Source organism: Impatiens glandulifera, chromosome 1, assembly GCF_907164915.1.
Source record: "Impatiens glandulifera chromosome 1, dImpGla2.1, whole genome shotgun sequence".
Taxonomy (NCBI): Eukaryota; Viridiplantae; Streptophyta; class Magnoliopsida; order Ericales; family Balsaminaceae; genus Impatiens; species Impatiens glandulifera.
In genome coordinates this window covers 103,600,306-103,618,794 of record NC_061862.1, presented here as the reverse complement: position 1 = coordinate 103,618,794, position 18,489 = coordinate 103,600,306, and the positions used below count along the sequence as shown (strand labels likewise).

At 30.0% G+C, this 18,489-nt stretch overlaps 1 protein-coding gene across 1 annotated transcript; it reads right to left on the bottom strand.

Annotated features, from left to right (window-relative positions):
* Positions 1-16,905: 16,905 nt before the first annotated feature.
* LOC124939039 (plasma membrane ATPase 1-like) lies at positions 16,906-18,235 on the bottom strand. The gene is made up of 5 exons (XM_047479559.1): positions 18,182-18,235; positions 17,705-17,839; positions 17,401-17,580; positions 17,121-17,327; positions 16,906-17,046 (listed from the first exon to the last, which is right to left on the bottom strand). The coding sequence occupies exons 1-5, from the start codon at positions 18,233-18,235 to the stop codon at positions 16,906-16,908; spliced, it is 717 nt and encodes a 238-aa protein (XP_047335515.1).
* Between the last annotated feature and the right edge of the window lie 254 nt (positions 18,236-18,489).

Sequence of the window (18,489 nt, the reverse complement as noted above, 5' to 3'; positions counted from 1 at the left end):
TATTTTTTATTTGTTTCATAAATGATATGATAACTCAACCTGATTGAAAAAAAAATTGTAGTTAGTATTATATCACGGTTGTATATGAAACAAATTTAGTAGATTATATTATATATTATGAGTGAATTGGTATTGTATATCGTAATTTTTTTATCCATATTGTATACCATGTTGAAAGTTCTTGTATATAAAAATTCATACTGTTATTTCGGTATACCGATGGTATAATGTAATTTCGGTATTATACCGTTAATACCGAATAATATTAAACTTAAATTATCCTTTGATTTAATTTTTAAAAATTAAGCTTTTATAATTAAATTATCATCCAATCTCTTTTAGTCAATTGGCGCGTTTCTCGTATTTAACTTAGTTGAAGATGTACTTAATAGGGGTATAGAGAATGAATATATATTTTTAGATTTATAACATTAAACAAGCATGGATTCCGTGCATTTTGTCACGGTGCCCCAATATTCCTAGCCCAATCGTCGAAGTAGGCCCAACCCAATGAATATTCTAATTGGAAAGCATGTGCTAGATTTATGTCATTAATTGGTAGTTAAAAGGCATGACCTAGATTAGTGCATCATTAATTGACATAAAAAGGCATGTCCTAGATGTCCTAGATTAGTGTGTCACTAATTGGCAGTTATAAGGAATACACCAAATTAGTGACATACTAATTGGAAATTAGAAGGAATGCCCTAAATTAGTGCGTAATTAATGTGGTAGCTATAATGAGTCATATAAATACCTCAAAGGTATTACTTTATAAATCACAAAGTATTCAAGTTATATAATATTATTCCTTGTAAGAGTTTATTCTCTCTAGAATTCTTGTATCATTTCTAATAAGCATCGTGTGTTGCTTCGAGTAAGGCTGACTAGTTAGTTGTTCTTGTAAAGATCGGAACTAGTGTCACACGGATCGTTGGTAGAAAGACCGAGCCCATGACAAGTGGTATTAGAGCAGAATGACGAAGAGATCAAAGGAAAGTGCAACTACTAACAATGTGGATGGAGTGGAGAAACTTCCCTAAGAGAGCATAGATGATCTTAAGAACCCAAGCCAGATTCAAACGGGAGGATCCAAAAATACCAAAGAAAGGGGGAGATCAAGAGATGATATCGCTGACATTATCGCCAGGTTGGAGAAAGTAGAACTCAACGTGGCTTACGGACAAGATAACTTCGGGGACTTAGAGGAATGCATCGCCGAGCTCGAGAAGGAGAGAGACGAGCTCCGAGAAGGGATGCAAGGTGCCTTGAACGAGGAGTTGTCCAAATTTCAAGAGCAAACTCAGATCGTGGAGCAGACCCTCCTTGGTGAGATCAGTACCTTGAACGAGAAACTCGAGGTAATGACTTTTAAGTTACAAGCTACTGAAGTGGATGTGGCATTACTCAAGAAGGCGGACGTGCACCTATAGGAGTCCCTAATCCGATAAGGATAGATGTTCCAAGACCTAAAGCGTATTTAAGTAAGAGGAACGCAAAAGAGACCGACAACTTCTTATGGGGTTTGGATTAGTACTTCAAAGCACTCGACCTAGTAGAAGAGGCAAGAAAAATAGATATTGTCACGACGTACCTAGAAGAAACCGCAATGTTGTGGTGGAGGAGAAGAAGTAGTGACATAGAAAGAGGTTTATGTTCTATCAATACCTGAGATGAATTCAAGGAGGAACTCAAGAGATTGTTCTATCATGAAAATGTCATTCGAGAAGCAAGGGCCAAATTGTGGCGGCTCTCACACAGGGAGAGTATCAAAGAATATGTCAAGGAGTTCATCGCTACTCTCCTTGAGATCCCTAACTACTTTATATAATTCTATTTATAGAAATAAAATAGAATATAATACCACATATGAGACCACAATTGATAGAAGGACCATCAACTCCAACATGAAGCCTTGTTAGCCTTCACTGATGGTCTACAAATGTGGGAAAAGATGGAGTTGGAATGGCGTGGTGTCCCAGATCTAAACACCGCTATTTCCGTGGCTGAATCTCTTGTCGAAATGAGAAGGCAAGAGAAACCAAAGTCGACCTATGAGAGGAATGAAAAAGGGGGAAATAGTGGAGACCATATCTACAACAATGAAGACCTAATTAAGTTTACCAAACCCAATGATAGATAAGATCATGACGAGAAACGTGGAGAGAGACCCCGAATAAAGTGTTTCTTTTGTGAAGGCCGCACAAAGTAAGAGAGTTTCTTATGAAGAACAAAATATCAGTATTGATAGAGAAGCAAGAACTCTTTCATTATGAAGCTCGATTGGGGTCGTTAAACCTACTTAGTGTTGTTACAGAAAAGTTTGAGGAGGCAAATTCTGCGAAGAAAGGATGACTATTCGTGGAAACAAAAGTAAGAAACCACATGGTTACAGCTTTGTTGGATACATAAGTCAACAACAACTTTCTAGAGGTAAAGGAGGCGGGAAGACTGGTGATCAGGTACACTAAGGAGGAAGGGTGGCTTAAAGCAGTCAACTCGGCACTAAGTGCAATTTATGGAGTTGCTCGTAATGCAAAGATTAACTTGGGGGAGTGGACTGGCCTTCTGGATTTCTCCATTATTGACATGGACAACTACAAAATGGTTCTCGGCATAGAGTTCCTAGACAAGGTAAATTCCTTCCTACTCCCTTCTACCAATACAATGTACATTCTAGAACAAGGCAATACTTGCACAATACCTTTAACAAGAGAGGGAAAGAGAGAAACTAGGCACCTATCTTCCATGCAACTCTCAAAAGGTGCATAGAAGACCCACCCATCATCTTTTGTCACCATGAAAGAAGATGAGAAAACTGTGTCCAGATAGAAGATACCTCCAAAAGTTACAATTGTCCTAAAGAAAGGTAATGATGTAATGCCCGCTGGATTATCAGAGAAATCCCACCATAAGAGAGAGGTGGATCATAGAGAAGAATTAGTCAAATGTATTAAACCGTCGACGACGGTTCTTTATCGCATGCAACCTCCCAAATTGTAGGAATTAAATAGACAACTGGAGGAGTTGCTCTTTAAGAAAGAGAAGTGTGAAATAGCCAAGGCCGCCAAAAGAATGAAGAAATGAGAGGACAAGAAGAGAAGACACTTAGAGTTCGGAGGAAACCAAGTGATAGTAAAACTTCTCCTTCATCAAGGGAGACGATTTTTCAAAGTTCACAATGGGCTTGTGAGGCAATACGAAGGCCCTTTATTAGAGAAAAAACGGGTTGGAAAGCTAGCATATCGCTCAAAACTTTTATCGCATGTGGAGACATCATCCAAACCTACAAAGATGACGCGACGAGGACGTCGCCGAAATGAGTGGGGGAGAATGTCATGATGGCCCAATATTTCTAGTCCAATGGGAGGCCCAATCGTCGAAGTACGCCCAATCCAAGGAATATTCTAGTTGGAAGACATGTGCTAGATTAGTGTCATTAATTGGTAGTTAAAAGGCATGGCCTAAATTAGTGCATTATTAATTTACATTAAAAAGGCATGTCCTACATTAGTGTGTCACTAATTGACATTTAGAAGGAATACTCCAAATTAATGACACACAAATTGACAATTAGAAGGAATGCCCTAAATTAGTGCGTCATTAATGTGGTAGCTATAATGAGTCCTATAAATACCTCAAAGGTATTACTTTATAAATCACAAAGTATTCAAGTTATATAATATTATTCTTTGTAAGAGTTTATTCTCTCTAGAATTCTTGTATCATTTCTAGTGTTGCTTCGAGTAAAACTGACTAGTTACTCGTTATTGCGAAGATCATAACTAGTGTCGCACGGATTGTTGGTAGAAAGACCGAGCCCGTGATAATTTGCACGGGTAAAAATATATAAAAAAATTATTTATATACAAATATTTTAAATAAAAATAATATTATTCAAATATCTTGCACCCATATCATCTAAATAATATTTTAGTGATGCATTATTAACCTAACCATTCTTAATTCCGCTATACTTAAGCATTCGACAAGATCTTATGCCCTGAATCACCCCATTGACGAACGCTTTACTCAAGCTAACATTTCTAGCATTCAATTACACTTTTCGACATGACCTTATGCTTTGAATCACCCTCCGTTGACGAACCCTTAGGTTTTCTCACCAATGTTTGCGTTACTCAAGCCGACATTATCTAAATTATAAACATAAACAAAATATTTATATATAAATATAAACAAAATATTATTTATATATAAATATTTTAAATAAAAATAATATTATTCAAATATCTTGCACCCATATCATCAAAAATTATATTTCAATGATGCATTATTAACCATAACCATTCTCAATTCCGCCATACTTAAGCATTCAACAAGATCTTATGCCCTGAATCACTCCCGTTGACGAACGCTTTACTCAAGCCGACATTCTTAGCATTTGATTACACTTTTCGACATGAACTTATGAATTGAATCACCATCGATTGACGAACCCTTAGGTTTTCTCACAAATGTTTGCATTACTCAAGCCGACATTCTCTCTTCTACTTCATATACGTAATTCCGCCATACTTAAGCATTCAACAAGATCTTATGCCCTGAATCACTCCCGTTGACGAACGCTTTACTCAAGCCGACATTCTTAGCATTTGATTACACTTTTCGACATGAACTTATGAATTGAATCACCCTCGATTGACGAACCCTTAGGTTTTCTCACAAATGTTTGCATTACTCAAGCCGACATTCTCTTCTACTTCATATACGTTCGCGTACCCACGTATAATAATTACTTTTAAAGAGATTCGAACCCTAGTTTTAAGTATTAAATGTTAAGACTTAAACCACTAGAACACTTATGATTATTGAAATAATTTTATAATTTTGTGTATGTATATATATTTCGTAAGTTAAATTTTGAATAACTATATATTTTATTTAAATTTTCTGATACAAAAAAATATAATAAAAATAATTATATCTCTTATCCTACTTTTAAATAAAAATATTTTCATTAATAATGATATATATATATATAAAATTATATATAATAAAATTAATTATATTTCTTAACCTAATTTTATTTATTAAATATAAGACACATTGAGTACATATTTTAAATTTTTTTATATAGATAAGTTAATTAAAAAGTTGAACTTATATTATTAAGAATGTCCGCGTTCATCAAATTTGGTATTGAATTTTAAATATAAAGTTTATTAGCCTAATTGGTTAAAAGTTGTATTTATTTTGTTAAGTTGCAAGTTCAAAACATACCTATAACATTTTTAATTTTATTTTTACCGTTTTAAGTTTATGGGCGGGTCAACCCACAATCCGACCCAAGTATCCATTACTCTCACATATATATCCAAATTAACCATAACTCTCGACCTGGAAATCTGGACACTTTGAATATTAAAAATCATTATATATAACATACATATAACATTTTTAATTTTATTTTTAATCGTTTTAAGTTTATGAGCGAGTCAACCCACAATCTGACTCAAATATTCATTTACTCTCACATATATATCCAAATTAACCACAACTCTCGACCTGGCAATTCAGACACTTTGAAAATTAAGCATCATTATATATTTATATATATGTATATTAGTTAATTTAAAAATTGAACTTATATTGTTAAAATGTCCCTCGTTAATCAAATTTGGTGTTAAATTTAAAATATAAAGTCTTATTAGCCTAGTTGGTTAAAAAGTTGTATTTATATTTTTAGGTTGCAAGTTCGAAACATACATATAACATTTTTAATTTTATTTTTAACCGTTTTAAGTTTATGAGCGGATCAACATATAATCTGACTTAAGTATACATATACTCTCACATATATATATTCAAATTAATCACAACCCTCGACCCGACATTTCGGAAACTTTGAAAATTAAGCATTATTATATATATAGATTTATTCAAAAATAAAAATAAATATTCTAAGATGGGTTAATTCGTTAATAACCGTTTAAAATTTGTTGAAAAGTTTATAATGTATTCGTGAATTTTATTTTTGAAATAAAAATTAAAACATAATTATTTATAAGTTTTATAGATATATTTTTAATTTATAAATATTATTTTGGTATATATGATATATCGAAATTTTGAAAATTTCATACATTTATCGTACCGATTATTTCGATATTAGTATCCTACATTATCCATTTTTTTATATACCAAACAAATCGACATTTCAATATTATGCCGTACGATATTTTTTATACACCAAAAATATCGATAATTTTTCACCTCTATTCTATATATCTATAACAAAAAAAGTTTTAATAAAATTTTAAATTAAGTCAATATTTTTTAACAGATATAATTAGTTTCAATTTTTAACAAAATAGAAAGAACTTTCAAAAAAAAAAACTTAATATGATTGGCAATGAGCTTACTCAAAATAAAATATGAAATAAAATTGTTAATTTTATTCAAAATTAATTATTTTAGATGTAAAAAAAATTCAAAAATATAGTTTGACTAAATTTGTTACATTAATTTAGTTTATAATGTTTTATTAATCTTTATTTGAAAAAAAAATCTTAATAGCTAGTAATAATTTCTATTTATTTGTTTACAAATTTTTGTTAATGAATGGGTGATTGAAAAATATGACCCCACTTAATTAATCATGGAATTAACATTTTAATTAATAATTTTATTTTAAAAAAATTAAGAAGTTAAGACAACTTTGATCATGAATCCGACTTCAACAGTGTGATAATCCTTGTGTTTGATATAGCGATTATTGGAGTTTTTTTCTTCTGGATTCTTTTTCTAAAATACTATTTTAATTAAATTTTATAATAAATCAACTTTTATGGGTAAAAGTAAAAAATATTATTTATTTTTTAAAAATAAATTAATTTCATATAATTAAATAAAAGATAATTTAGGTATCCAAATATATAAAAGAGTGATTAAATGGTTTAAATTAAAGATGACAATTTAAACATAAGAATTGTTCCATTTGCAAAGGCTTTTTTTCCGGTTTGATTAGTAGTTGACCGAGAATAAGGTGATGATAATATTTGTGTCTCACGCCTATCTCACTTCAAACAATATAAACACAATTAAATATATAAAATTACTAATATATTTATTTATTCATTATATTTTATAAAATATATAAGTTTATTTTTTTTTATAATAATATAAATTTTTAATATTACAATATATATTATATTAAAAAATTATTTATATAATTTTATTATATAAATATTTTTTTTAGAGAATATGGTATAAACGGTGTTCCGCGGAAATTCTTCGAAACTGAATAAGGTGAAAATGATAGTAAAAAAAAAATTCCCAAAGTAAAACGGGACTGGGATGATAAATGCATTGCCCGTTTCAAACCGTCACATTGTCATCCCTAATTTATGGATAAAAAATAGTTAAATTTTGAGATAAAATCCTAAAAAACTAAAAAAGAATATCACTATATCAAACTAGCCCAAAGTTTCAAATAATAACTCTTAAAAAAACATTCATAATTGAAAAATATATATATTATAAAATATTGTCTAATTGACAATAATTATTATTTTTTTGCTGAGGTAGAGTGGACCATAGTTCAACCTAACTGTGATAAAGTTGCAATTTGTCATCATTTATTATCATGCAATTTGTGATGAATATGATTATATTTTTTTTTTTAAAAAGGCTCTACATGATTATATATGGGTTGTCATTTCTTGAAAGGGTCAACTAAGTTTAGTTTGGTTCGATTTATTCATTTTAATTTATTTATTAAACTTTTAAATATATTTAATTTATTAAATATTTTTAATCACTTCAATTTATTATTATCAGGTGTTTTAAATTATTCAACTTATTTGTTAAATAATTAAAAATATTTAATTTTAATTATATATAATAATTTATTCCATAATTTTATATTATAACAAATTTTTATACTATCAAACTTTAATAAACTTCACCCTACAATTAATAGTGAAGTATACTTAATTGTACTTTTTATTAATGAGTTAATATTTTTAAAGTTAAAATAATAATAATTTTTTTTATTGTATGTCCAACTAAATTTTATTTTCAAAATTATTTTTTCTTACGTAACATACTGTATAAAAAGAATATATATATTTTTTTGTTAAAATCAAATTCAAATTGAGATCTAACTTATAATTTTGTATTGAAAAATATTTTTAAATGCGAATTAAATGAATTAGGCCTTTTCAACGAGCATATAAATAAATAAATATTATTGACACTGTCTGCATGTCTGTATTTTAGAGTCTGGACCCAGCTACACATTGTACCATTTATATGTGGCTGACAGTTTTTTTTTTTTATTAATTTCGAATTCAATTTTTAAAAATAATATATATAAATCGAGAAAAAATAACATTACAATCGAATCGTGTCCATTCAAACTTAAAACGTTAAATTTAATTTTTTATTTTAATTATAAATAATTAAGAAATTATTTAAATAAAAATATTTAGTTAAAAAAATATATTTTAAAACACATGAATATTATATATATTTATTTGTAAATTTTTTGGTGTAAGTTCAGGAACTCATTACATAAATTCTTATGGTCTATAAAAAAAAATATAATATATGTTTTTTTTAATTATAGAATATTTTAAGATTTAATTTAGTGAATGAATTAACTTGACTAGATAAGAAAATAGATGAGAAGATTATTGATTTATTTAAATAATTTTAATTGAATCAAATGTAATTTTCTTTATTTATGATAAATATAAAACTAATTTATTTAATTTTAAAATATATGTTTTGTGAGAAACAAGAGGAGGGGCTCTAAAAGCCTGGGACCAACTGTTATGTTGAATTTGAACTGCATATTTGAATATAAATATTTTATAATCACAATTATGGTTGTAATATTTTTAAATTTGATATATAAGAATATCTTATGAATTTATGATTCAGTTTGTGACGTGTTTTTTAGTCTTATTTTAATACTATTATTTTATGGATAATTGTTTTAAAAAATATTATAACTTTTGATCATTTTTTTTATCAAATACTATGGCACGATGTTTTCTACTATTTTATTAAAATTTAGACAAAATCTCATTAGTATTTTTATAAAATAAGATAATTGATAACTAATTTTTTTAAATACATAGTGGAGTCTCGAAGCTCATTGATAGAGTGCAAAAACTCATTTTCTCAAGGGTATGAATTTGAGTCTTCATGTTCGGAAATTACAATCCCACTTTCTCATGTGGGGTGAACCATGCCGATACAAAGACTAATGTTACGCCATCAAATTAGGTTTTGATCTAGTCGCTCGAAGATTTTATTGTAAAGATTTTGAGATAAAAGAGAAAAAGAAAAGACCAAAAATGGTTAATGGACATAGAGTTTGTGCCTTACTCCTACTATGATGTACTAGAGTATCGAAAGAGGAAGATGAGGGCTTGAGGCATGACTTGCGAATATGTCTAAGATTGGAAAATTGATTATTGCAATGTTACAACGTCATACAATTTGAACTCTTCAAAAAAATATGAATGATAAAATCAAATACATTGAAAATAGAGAAATGACTAGAAAAATGTACATTGAAAGACAATAATACATCAAATTAGTAAAAAGGCGGAAAGACAACCTTACAAAGAAGACGACACATCCAGTTACAGGGTATTTTGAGGCGTGAATGTAAGATATCATTTAAAAAATATTTATTTTAACTCTTAAAATTTTATCATTTTACACAAATTTAACTAAGTTAATTCAAGATAATTTGTTACAAGTGGTCAATTAGATTAAGACAAGAAGATAGCTATGATACTTGAGAGAAAGATTATGTATGAAAAATTGAAATTAATTATATGGGAGGAATTAAAATGTCTTAAAGGATGCCTTCCAGAATATTGTGTATTATTGAAATGGAAATAGATTGAAAATTAAAGCATAGCATATAAAAATGAATCTCCTTTTGTTTTCATGGCTATGGCTAGCCTACCAAAGAATCTATTTTATCATATATCCAAAGAATATATCCACCATTTGACATGATTTGTCAAGTCATGAAGATAAATTAGGTTATGCCAAGGGCATACATAAATAACGAGTGATATGAAAGGAGAAACTCTTGCATTGAAATATATATTAGGTGGGATTGACTTTCTAAAAATGGAGATAAAATAAAACTCATAGTGACATTTGTTGTGGATTATCAACCTAACTACCCTTAATATCAAATTGACTACTTTATAAGATTTATTTTTATCAAAATATTCATTTCTGACTGATGGACTGATGGATGTCTAGGTGTTCCCAAAGATGTACCCAAAGAGATCATGCTAAACCAGAATCAGGGATCCACTCAATGGTCTATTTGAGGTATGTGCCTGATTCGCAAGAGGAAAGACCTCTAATTTACCGATCAATCTAGCTAGCAAACTATTACTTTTGTTCTAGAGGCAAATAACCCGAAACTTAATAAGAAGTTATTCTTGTCTATATAAGAAGTCACGTCCAATTAGGAGGTAAATGCAATTTTATCAGTAGTTGGCAATGCTTGAAATGTCCGTTTTCAAATTATTTATGTTCCTCTTTCTTCTTTTTCATATCTGTAACCTTGGAAAACTTTTGTCCCGGAAAAACTCAAGATTCGAGAAATTTCAACACCGGTTTACTTGACAGAAATATGTTTTAAAAAAATATTATTTTAGAAGAATAAAACAAATCCTTACAGTTTGAAATTAATTATAATAATAATTAATTTTTGATCAAATTTAAAATAATCAAATAAAAATTTGATTATAGAAATCTCTTATTTAAATTAATTAAAAATTGATTGTATAACTTTTATTTTAACCAATTATTTTACCAGTCATACACATGCACATGTTTTCGTGTATTTAAAATTATAATAACAATATTTAAATGTTGGTACATGTTGCTGATGACGTTAATTAGAGAGGAGTGTATTTGAAGAATATTAGTTTTAAAGGTATTAGAGTTTAAAAATAAATTTCAAATGAGCCCTTATCAAAATATTTTTTTAGAAAATATTCTAAAAATATTTTGAAATCATTTTCTATTTTTTTGGAATTTTTATAAAATGGTTTGGGATACCAACATTAAAAATAATTTTGGAAATTAAAAGTGCAACCAAACAGACCATAGGACCGGTGTCCTCGGTCTTGGGTGCGATTTTATTGTTCAGAGCTAAAACCCTCGGCCCTGAGGTCGATACCTCCTTGGTAATGGTTTGAGATTCTCGGTCGGGTGCAGAAGCCTCCTAGTCCTAAGGCTAGAATCCTCGGTCGGATGCGAAAGCCTCCTAGTCTTGAGGCTAGAATCCTTGACTGGATGTTAAAAATTCTCGGTTGGACCTCCTCGGTCCTAGGTTCGAAAATCCTTGGTCGGATGTCGAAAATCCTCAATCGAATCTCTTGGCCTTGATCGAAGATCCTCAGTCGAATCTCTCAGTCCTGATCGAACTTTGGATAGGTTCCTCGGTCTTGAAGAACATCAAAACTGCAAGTTTTGTAATTTTAATTAAGGCTCAGATCCTTTGATCTGAGGGCATGAGAAGCTTCAGAAATCTCCCATGATCATTATGAACATCATCCCGATGTATCATTCGACCGGGATGGTGTTCCATTCAACCAAAATTTTTTTTATGTAAAAATAGGGTTTTTTGGTTTTTAGGTTTTAATGAAGTGTAAAAAGCTTGACAATAGCTTCTTTATGTTTCATATGATTGATTGGAACTAAAATACGAACATTGACATTTCGTTTTGACCAATTCAAGAACTTAAAATTTTCATTTTTATGAAAATTTTGATTTGGATCAGACATAATCAAGATAGATTGCAACTGGTCCAAATAGGTTCCCAGCATCATTAGAAACATGTTGGGAAGTTTTCTAGGTTTATGTTCTTGAGTAATAGAAAACCCGATTTTAATATTTTCCAAATTCAAATTTGGAGTTTTATGTTTTAGATCAATTGTTCGGGTTTGACTTCCATAGAAAACTTGTAAATGATCATGTGATCATTTTCCAATCAAAAAATCAAACAACAAGACAGTGAAAACTGAAATGTAAAATTTTAATTTAAATTGGAAAATTGAATTAAAGGATGATTGGAAGTTTATTAAGAGTTAAAGAACACTCGTTATCTCTTGTGGGAGCTTTGGGGATGCCTAGATCCAAGCTTTAAGGCCTTACATAGAATTTTTATAAAACCCAGAAGTTTAAAGCTTTAATGGTGGATTTCTACAAATTTGTGGATCTCTTGCCTTCGGATTGATCAAGGGAGGGTATTTATAGTCTTTCAAGGTCGATTTGAGAAGTATGTTGGCTTCATTGATTTAAACAACCATAATGGTGTTTTGGCTGTTTTCCGACCAATCGTTGGTGTAGGTTATGATGATGATCGTAGGCTTAGAGGAAATGATCACTAGAGTAGGGTGATCATTTCATTTTTTGAATGAAGTCAAATGACCAAGAAACGACGAAATTCCATCTTTGAAAAATCAAAGATGGCTACAGATGTTTATCCATCCAACGTCGTGAGGAAGACGAAGACGTAGGGTGAAACAACGTCGTTTCGAGCTTCCGCAGTTGAGCGTCAAAGGAGGGTCAAAACGACGTCATTTTTGGGCGCGCGCGTTTGCTCGGTGTTTCGTCAATGCTCGGGCGTTCCGTTCGCATTGGAGGAGACGGCGTTGGAGCAGTCGTTTGGTGATTCGCTATTTCGCGCACGCGTCTTCTTCTGTTGTAGCGGGCGACGTGGTGCATTCCTGAGCATTGGATAAGGATTCAACATCTATCCGAAGGCTGTGGTTTCTACTTCAGTAATTTTTCGGAATTTCGGCCACACGTGATTTTTCTTTTACCTTTTGACTTTATTTTTAATCTTAAAAATATATAAAATATTTTTAATAAATATGACATATATTTTACCAATTTATTTTATTTATTTATATATTTTTTGAGCTTAATAAATAATTTATTTGGATAAAATAGATACAACATTTATCCTAAATTATTTATGTTAACCCATTTTAATTTTTCTAAAATTAATTTGAGACAAAATGAGTATAACATTTATTCCGAATTATTTTATTTATTTTTCTTTTCTATTATCTTTTATTAATTATGATTTGATTATTATAATAATTAATCCAATTAATTGTTTAATTAAGTATTGATATTGGTTTTAATTATTTTTAAATTTATTTATTCAAAATAATTATTTTAAAATTAATAAATTGAGTGTGTAGAATTTTAGTGTTTACAATATTATATCTTGCCGGAATTGGACATGCCTTTGGTTCTTTTATTCATTCTTTATGTAGCGTGTTAATTCACTATTAGTTTAAGTAGAGATAATATTCTCTAAAAATATTAAAGGTCTCAAATTAAATACACGCATAAATTAAAATATGAGATTGTGCTAACTTTATTCTTTTGTTATAAAAATAAAATTTTGGTTAGTATAAACAAACTAGCTCAAACAAATATAAGGATGATATAATAGGAAAGAAATCTTATAACATTTTAAAGAAAAAATATCAATAATAATATAATAAATGTGTTGAAAACTCTTTAAAAGAGTTAGAATGTATCTCATTGAAAAATCTTTAATATTACAATACATGGGTAGCTAAATTAAAAATAATATAAATTCAATTCTCATTAAAACATAAATTTGGGATTTGCAACCAATGTCAATTATAAATCGCTCCACAATTTTTGAAATCTAAATTATATTTAGACCGAAAATGATATTTGTGTGAATAAGTTGATCGAGGTAAGGAAACAAATATCATTCTAATAACATTTGAGAGAGTATGATACATATATCATTGTAATATCAGTATGATACTAAATAATCAGTTTCGACCCCTTCATTAATCCTTAGTTGTGCTAAATTTCAAAAGTTAAAGAAAATGAATCAATAATTTAATTTTTATTTTAAACTTAAGCTTTTTTATTTTTTTTATAATGACTTTTTTATGTTTGTTTAATATATATTTATATATTATAATTTATTTTTATGGACATGAGATTAGCTTATTTATTGCTTTATTTATACATAAACAATACTTGACCTTAAAACAATCTATTTGCTTGATGGCTTCATCAAATTGCAACATAATAATCTTGTTTTTAGTAACTTTTAAAAATAGTTTTATTAATTAAAGGACACTTTGGTATTTTTTATTTAAACTTTGTTTAAGGACTGTTTTATCCTTCTTTCCTGTGAGAGGCAATAAGGAGAAATTTGACGAAATGACCCTAATCTGGTGACCACTTTATTTTTTTGGACGAAAATACCCTTATCGCGTAACGCGAAGTAAAAAAATGTGAAAAGTCTAGAATACCCTTACTATTTAATATAACTTCGGCATATTTTGTTCATTTCTCTTCATCTCCTTCTCTCTAACCCTAAACGGCGGCGACGACGATCTTCGACGGCGGCGACGACGATCTTCGACGGCGGCGACGACCATTAGCACGAGCAATGTGGCAACTGGTACGTTTGTTGTTTATTTACACCACCATAATGCTCTGATTCGTTTCTGTTTCTCGATGGAACTTCCCTTCGCGTTACGCGAAGGGCTTTTCGTTACGCGAAGGACTTCCTGTTATGCGAAGGACTTCATGTTACGCGAAGGACTTCCCTTTTCACTTCAAATAGTATCATTCATTCATTCATGTTTTCTATTTAGAACATGAAGTAGCTATAATGCTGCTTTAGTTAAAATTATAGCATTATTTAAAACCTAGAACATGAAATTAATTAATTTAGTCATCTCTCTGTCGCTTCACACTAGCATTTAATTTATGAGTTTCTTTGAAGTTGGCTGCATCCTAAGAAGGATTTTATAGATTGAGGTCACTAGAAGCTGGTGGCGTTCTTGCTAACTTAGAGATTTAAACTATGAATTAGGAATGACTTGTGTAGTGCAACGTTCCTCATGTTTTTATCAATTGAAGAAAACAAATTATTATTATTTTTGTTTGTAGTAACAATTGAAAAGAACATTCATTGTCTAAAGTTGTGGTGACATTCAGTCAAGAACAAAAAAAATAAATTGACACGTTCTTCTCTTAATATTAGCCTATTTGAAAACTCTTATTTTGTCTCAATCACAGTCTCATTTCATGCCAAACTTACAATTAGAAACCGTTGGTGTCGGTTTTCCAAAAGCTTCAACAGTTGGTTGGTATGTGAACATTGGTTCGGTTTAATCAGTTATAAGATCAGTCGATTTATCGGTTTTAACATTCAATAACATACACAGTTTACAAATATGCCCATTTTTTCTCTTTGATTTGCCTTGATTTTTACTGCCTTTGTCACATTTATGTTATTTTTTTCTTATTTAACAAAATTGAACTTATTTCAAAAGTTGACGCAGTTTATATACTATTAGGCTAATGCCCCATTTAAAAACACTTATTGTTTATATATGAATCTAATTTTATGAATCTATCTTTGACTAATTTTAGTTTTCAAACATTTCTCTCTGAAACGGATCCATAAGCCAAATGGGGCCTGTTTGACCATTTAGGAAAACAAAAAAAATTATTGTGGCCCATCATTCACACCAGCTAATAACTCGCTTATGATGGTTTCATTGATATTTCTATTTGTATAGATGTAAAAGTGATTTTGTAATTCAATGTCTGATTAATGATAAGATTTATTGACGATAACTTTCAGGAAAAGAAATGATGATCCATGTGGCAGATTTGGTGCGTAGACACCCATGGAGGACTAAGAAATAGGAGCCATCAACATCAACCTCAAGCGCAACACCTTCCAAATCTGGGAAAGGTGGAAAGAAGAAGAGATAATCTTGTCCAATAGTTAATTGGTTATAGCAATCACCTAATCTTCCAAAGGATAATTTGAAAAAAAAGACTGTTTTTGAAAAATGGTCGTTATGGGAAACCTTTAACTTGTTTTTTTCTTCAATATCTTTTATCTTTGTGAATTTTATGGTGAGTTTTGACTGGCTCGGTCTCTTTGTTTCAGGAACCTAGTTTTTCTAGTTTCTTAATATTGTTATATTATTTATGCAGAAAATGAGTACTTTTAGCATTATTCCTTGCCTTGACAAAGTTAGTGTCTGTCTATTTTGATTCACTTGTATTACCTGTTTTGTATACTATTTTGTGTTTCTTTGGGATGTTAATAAATTTCTATAACTATATTACATGTTAATTTGGTTGCAATATGAGTGACAATTTAGCTTTTGGGCATAAATGGTTGAAATATGATTAGGATCTTATTTGTGTTACTCAACATAGGCATGCATTTGAAATCTTAAAAAAAAATTTAGAACGAAAATCTAATTAAATATTAGTATTTGTAGAAATGTGAAAGTGTTTGATATGTTACAAAAATAGCAAAATTGTGGTGTTTCTTATATCTTATTAAAATAATTATTCAAGTAATATTATTCATCATTCAACTGAAAAAATTATTGGATGTTAATGTTCTGAATATAAGAACTTGTGGTTGTTAATGGGTAATTTATTCTTAATCGGTGGCGAGTCTCTTTGATACCAATTAGGATCGATTTGTAAAAGTTGAAACACGTTTGTTCAGAATCTTCATCAAAAGACAACGAATTCTGAATAATTATCATTCAACAATATGAACTTTTATTAGACAAGAGAAAAGAAAACCTTGAACTTCCAAATCCAAAACTTGGCTATACATTAAGTCTACTATTAATATTTGATACAACTTATACAAAAGAAATACAGATAAAAAAAGTGTACAATTCATTGCGGGCATCATTTATATCTTCGGTCCTTGGCGACTAGAAACGACCTGAATGTTAAAATCACTTCAAACAACACAATCATATTCAGCGCAAAGAAAACCATCTGATCCCCTAACAATCATATGCAACATTTTTATGAAGAAACTCAAAACGAGGAAATCATGTCCAACAATAAATTACCTCAATAAGGTTTATGTCCACTGTTAACTTGTTCAGTGTCAAAGTTCCAATTTTATCACTACAAAGAACATCCATGCCTACCATCTCTTCTATTGCTGTCTTTTTTTTTGTGATTGCCTCCTGAAATCATTCAATTGATTTAATAATACAAGGATATATTTATGAAAACTGATATGATATGATTGTTCACAAACTTGCCGAGATAAACGATGTGAACCGATTGGCACTTTCACAGATAGGACAGTGGGCATTGCAATGGGAATTCCACCTATAAGTAGTACTAGAAGATTATCAATTCCAGTACCATAGGATCGACGCTGAATAGGGTACATCACAATAATCTCGATCAACATCCCCACTACAATATAACATATGCAGAAATTCCCTATGACAGTCAAGACCTGTGTAACAGAAATGAGATTAATTATGAATGAATGAATACATTTAAAGGTGACAAATACTAAACTGACATACCTTTTGAAAATGGTCAACTTTTTTTGTACTGTCTACTAGATGAACAACTTTACTAAAGAAGGTATGCACACTTGTGGCAATTACAACAGCTTCGATTTCTTCTTGCTTGCAAGTAGAACCAAAGTAAATTCCATCTCCAGCAGATTTTATAACAGGAAGACACTCACCAGTTAAAGTAGACTGGAGCAACCAAATAATTGAGCAAACGTGAATATAATAATAATAATAATAATAATAATGATAAGAAGAAGACAACAAGTTCCATATATACTAGATAATTATTATAAATGCAATAAAACATCACCTGGTCAAATTTCAAAGGATCCCCTTCGAGGAGTCTAGCATCAGCAGGGATGATATCCCCAAGTTTAATACTAATTATGTCACCTGGAACAAGAACTAATGTATCTTCCTCTTGCCATTTTCCATTACGAAGAATCTACAACAAAGATATAATATATCATGCCCATAAAAATCACATCCTGAGTGTCATGCAATAAATAAATTTACCTTGACAAATCATTAATTGTACTATATATGTCATGTTTGCAAAAATTCAAAGTATACAAGAGACAATAAAAAATTTAACTAAAATTCTCTAGTTGTCAAAAGCCTCTGTTCTGCAGCCTCGATTGATAATCCCTCTTTTGTACATTTCAAGTTCTGAAAAACCTCCTCAATTGAAATATTCTCATGCAATTGAAACCAAATGTCATAAGCTTCTAATCATTCCAAGTCCAAAGACAAACATATGTACTAACAAGACGATGATTATACGTACCAAATCAACAGACTCATTCTTCAGAGCCTCCATTAAATCAACTCCACCTTCCATATTTTATTTATTTGTAATGCTGCTTCAACTGTACGTATAAGTTGAGAATCAGATTACAAAGGAAGCTTAAATATTATCAAAAACACATGTGCATGGATATATATAGTATATATGTATATGAACGGATGAAAACAATAACCGTCACCTGCCAAAAAAAAAGGAAGAAGTAGAAGAGAGAGCTGAAGCAGAGGAAATATTATTAATATACAGTTTGGTAGGTACAAAAAAGTTCAGGTGGTACCGAATAACGAAAA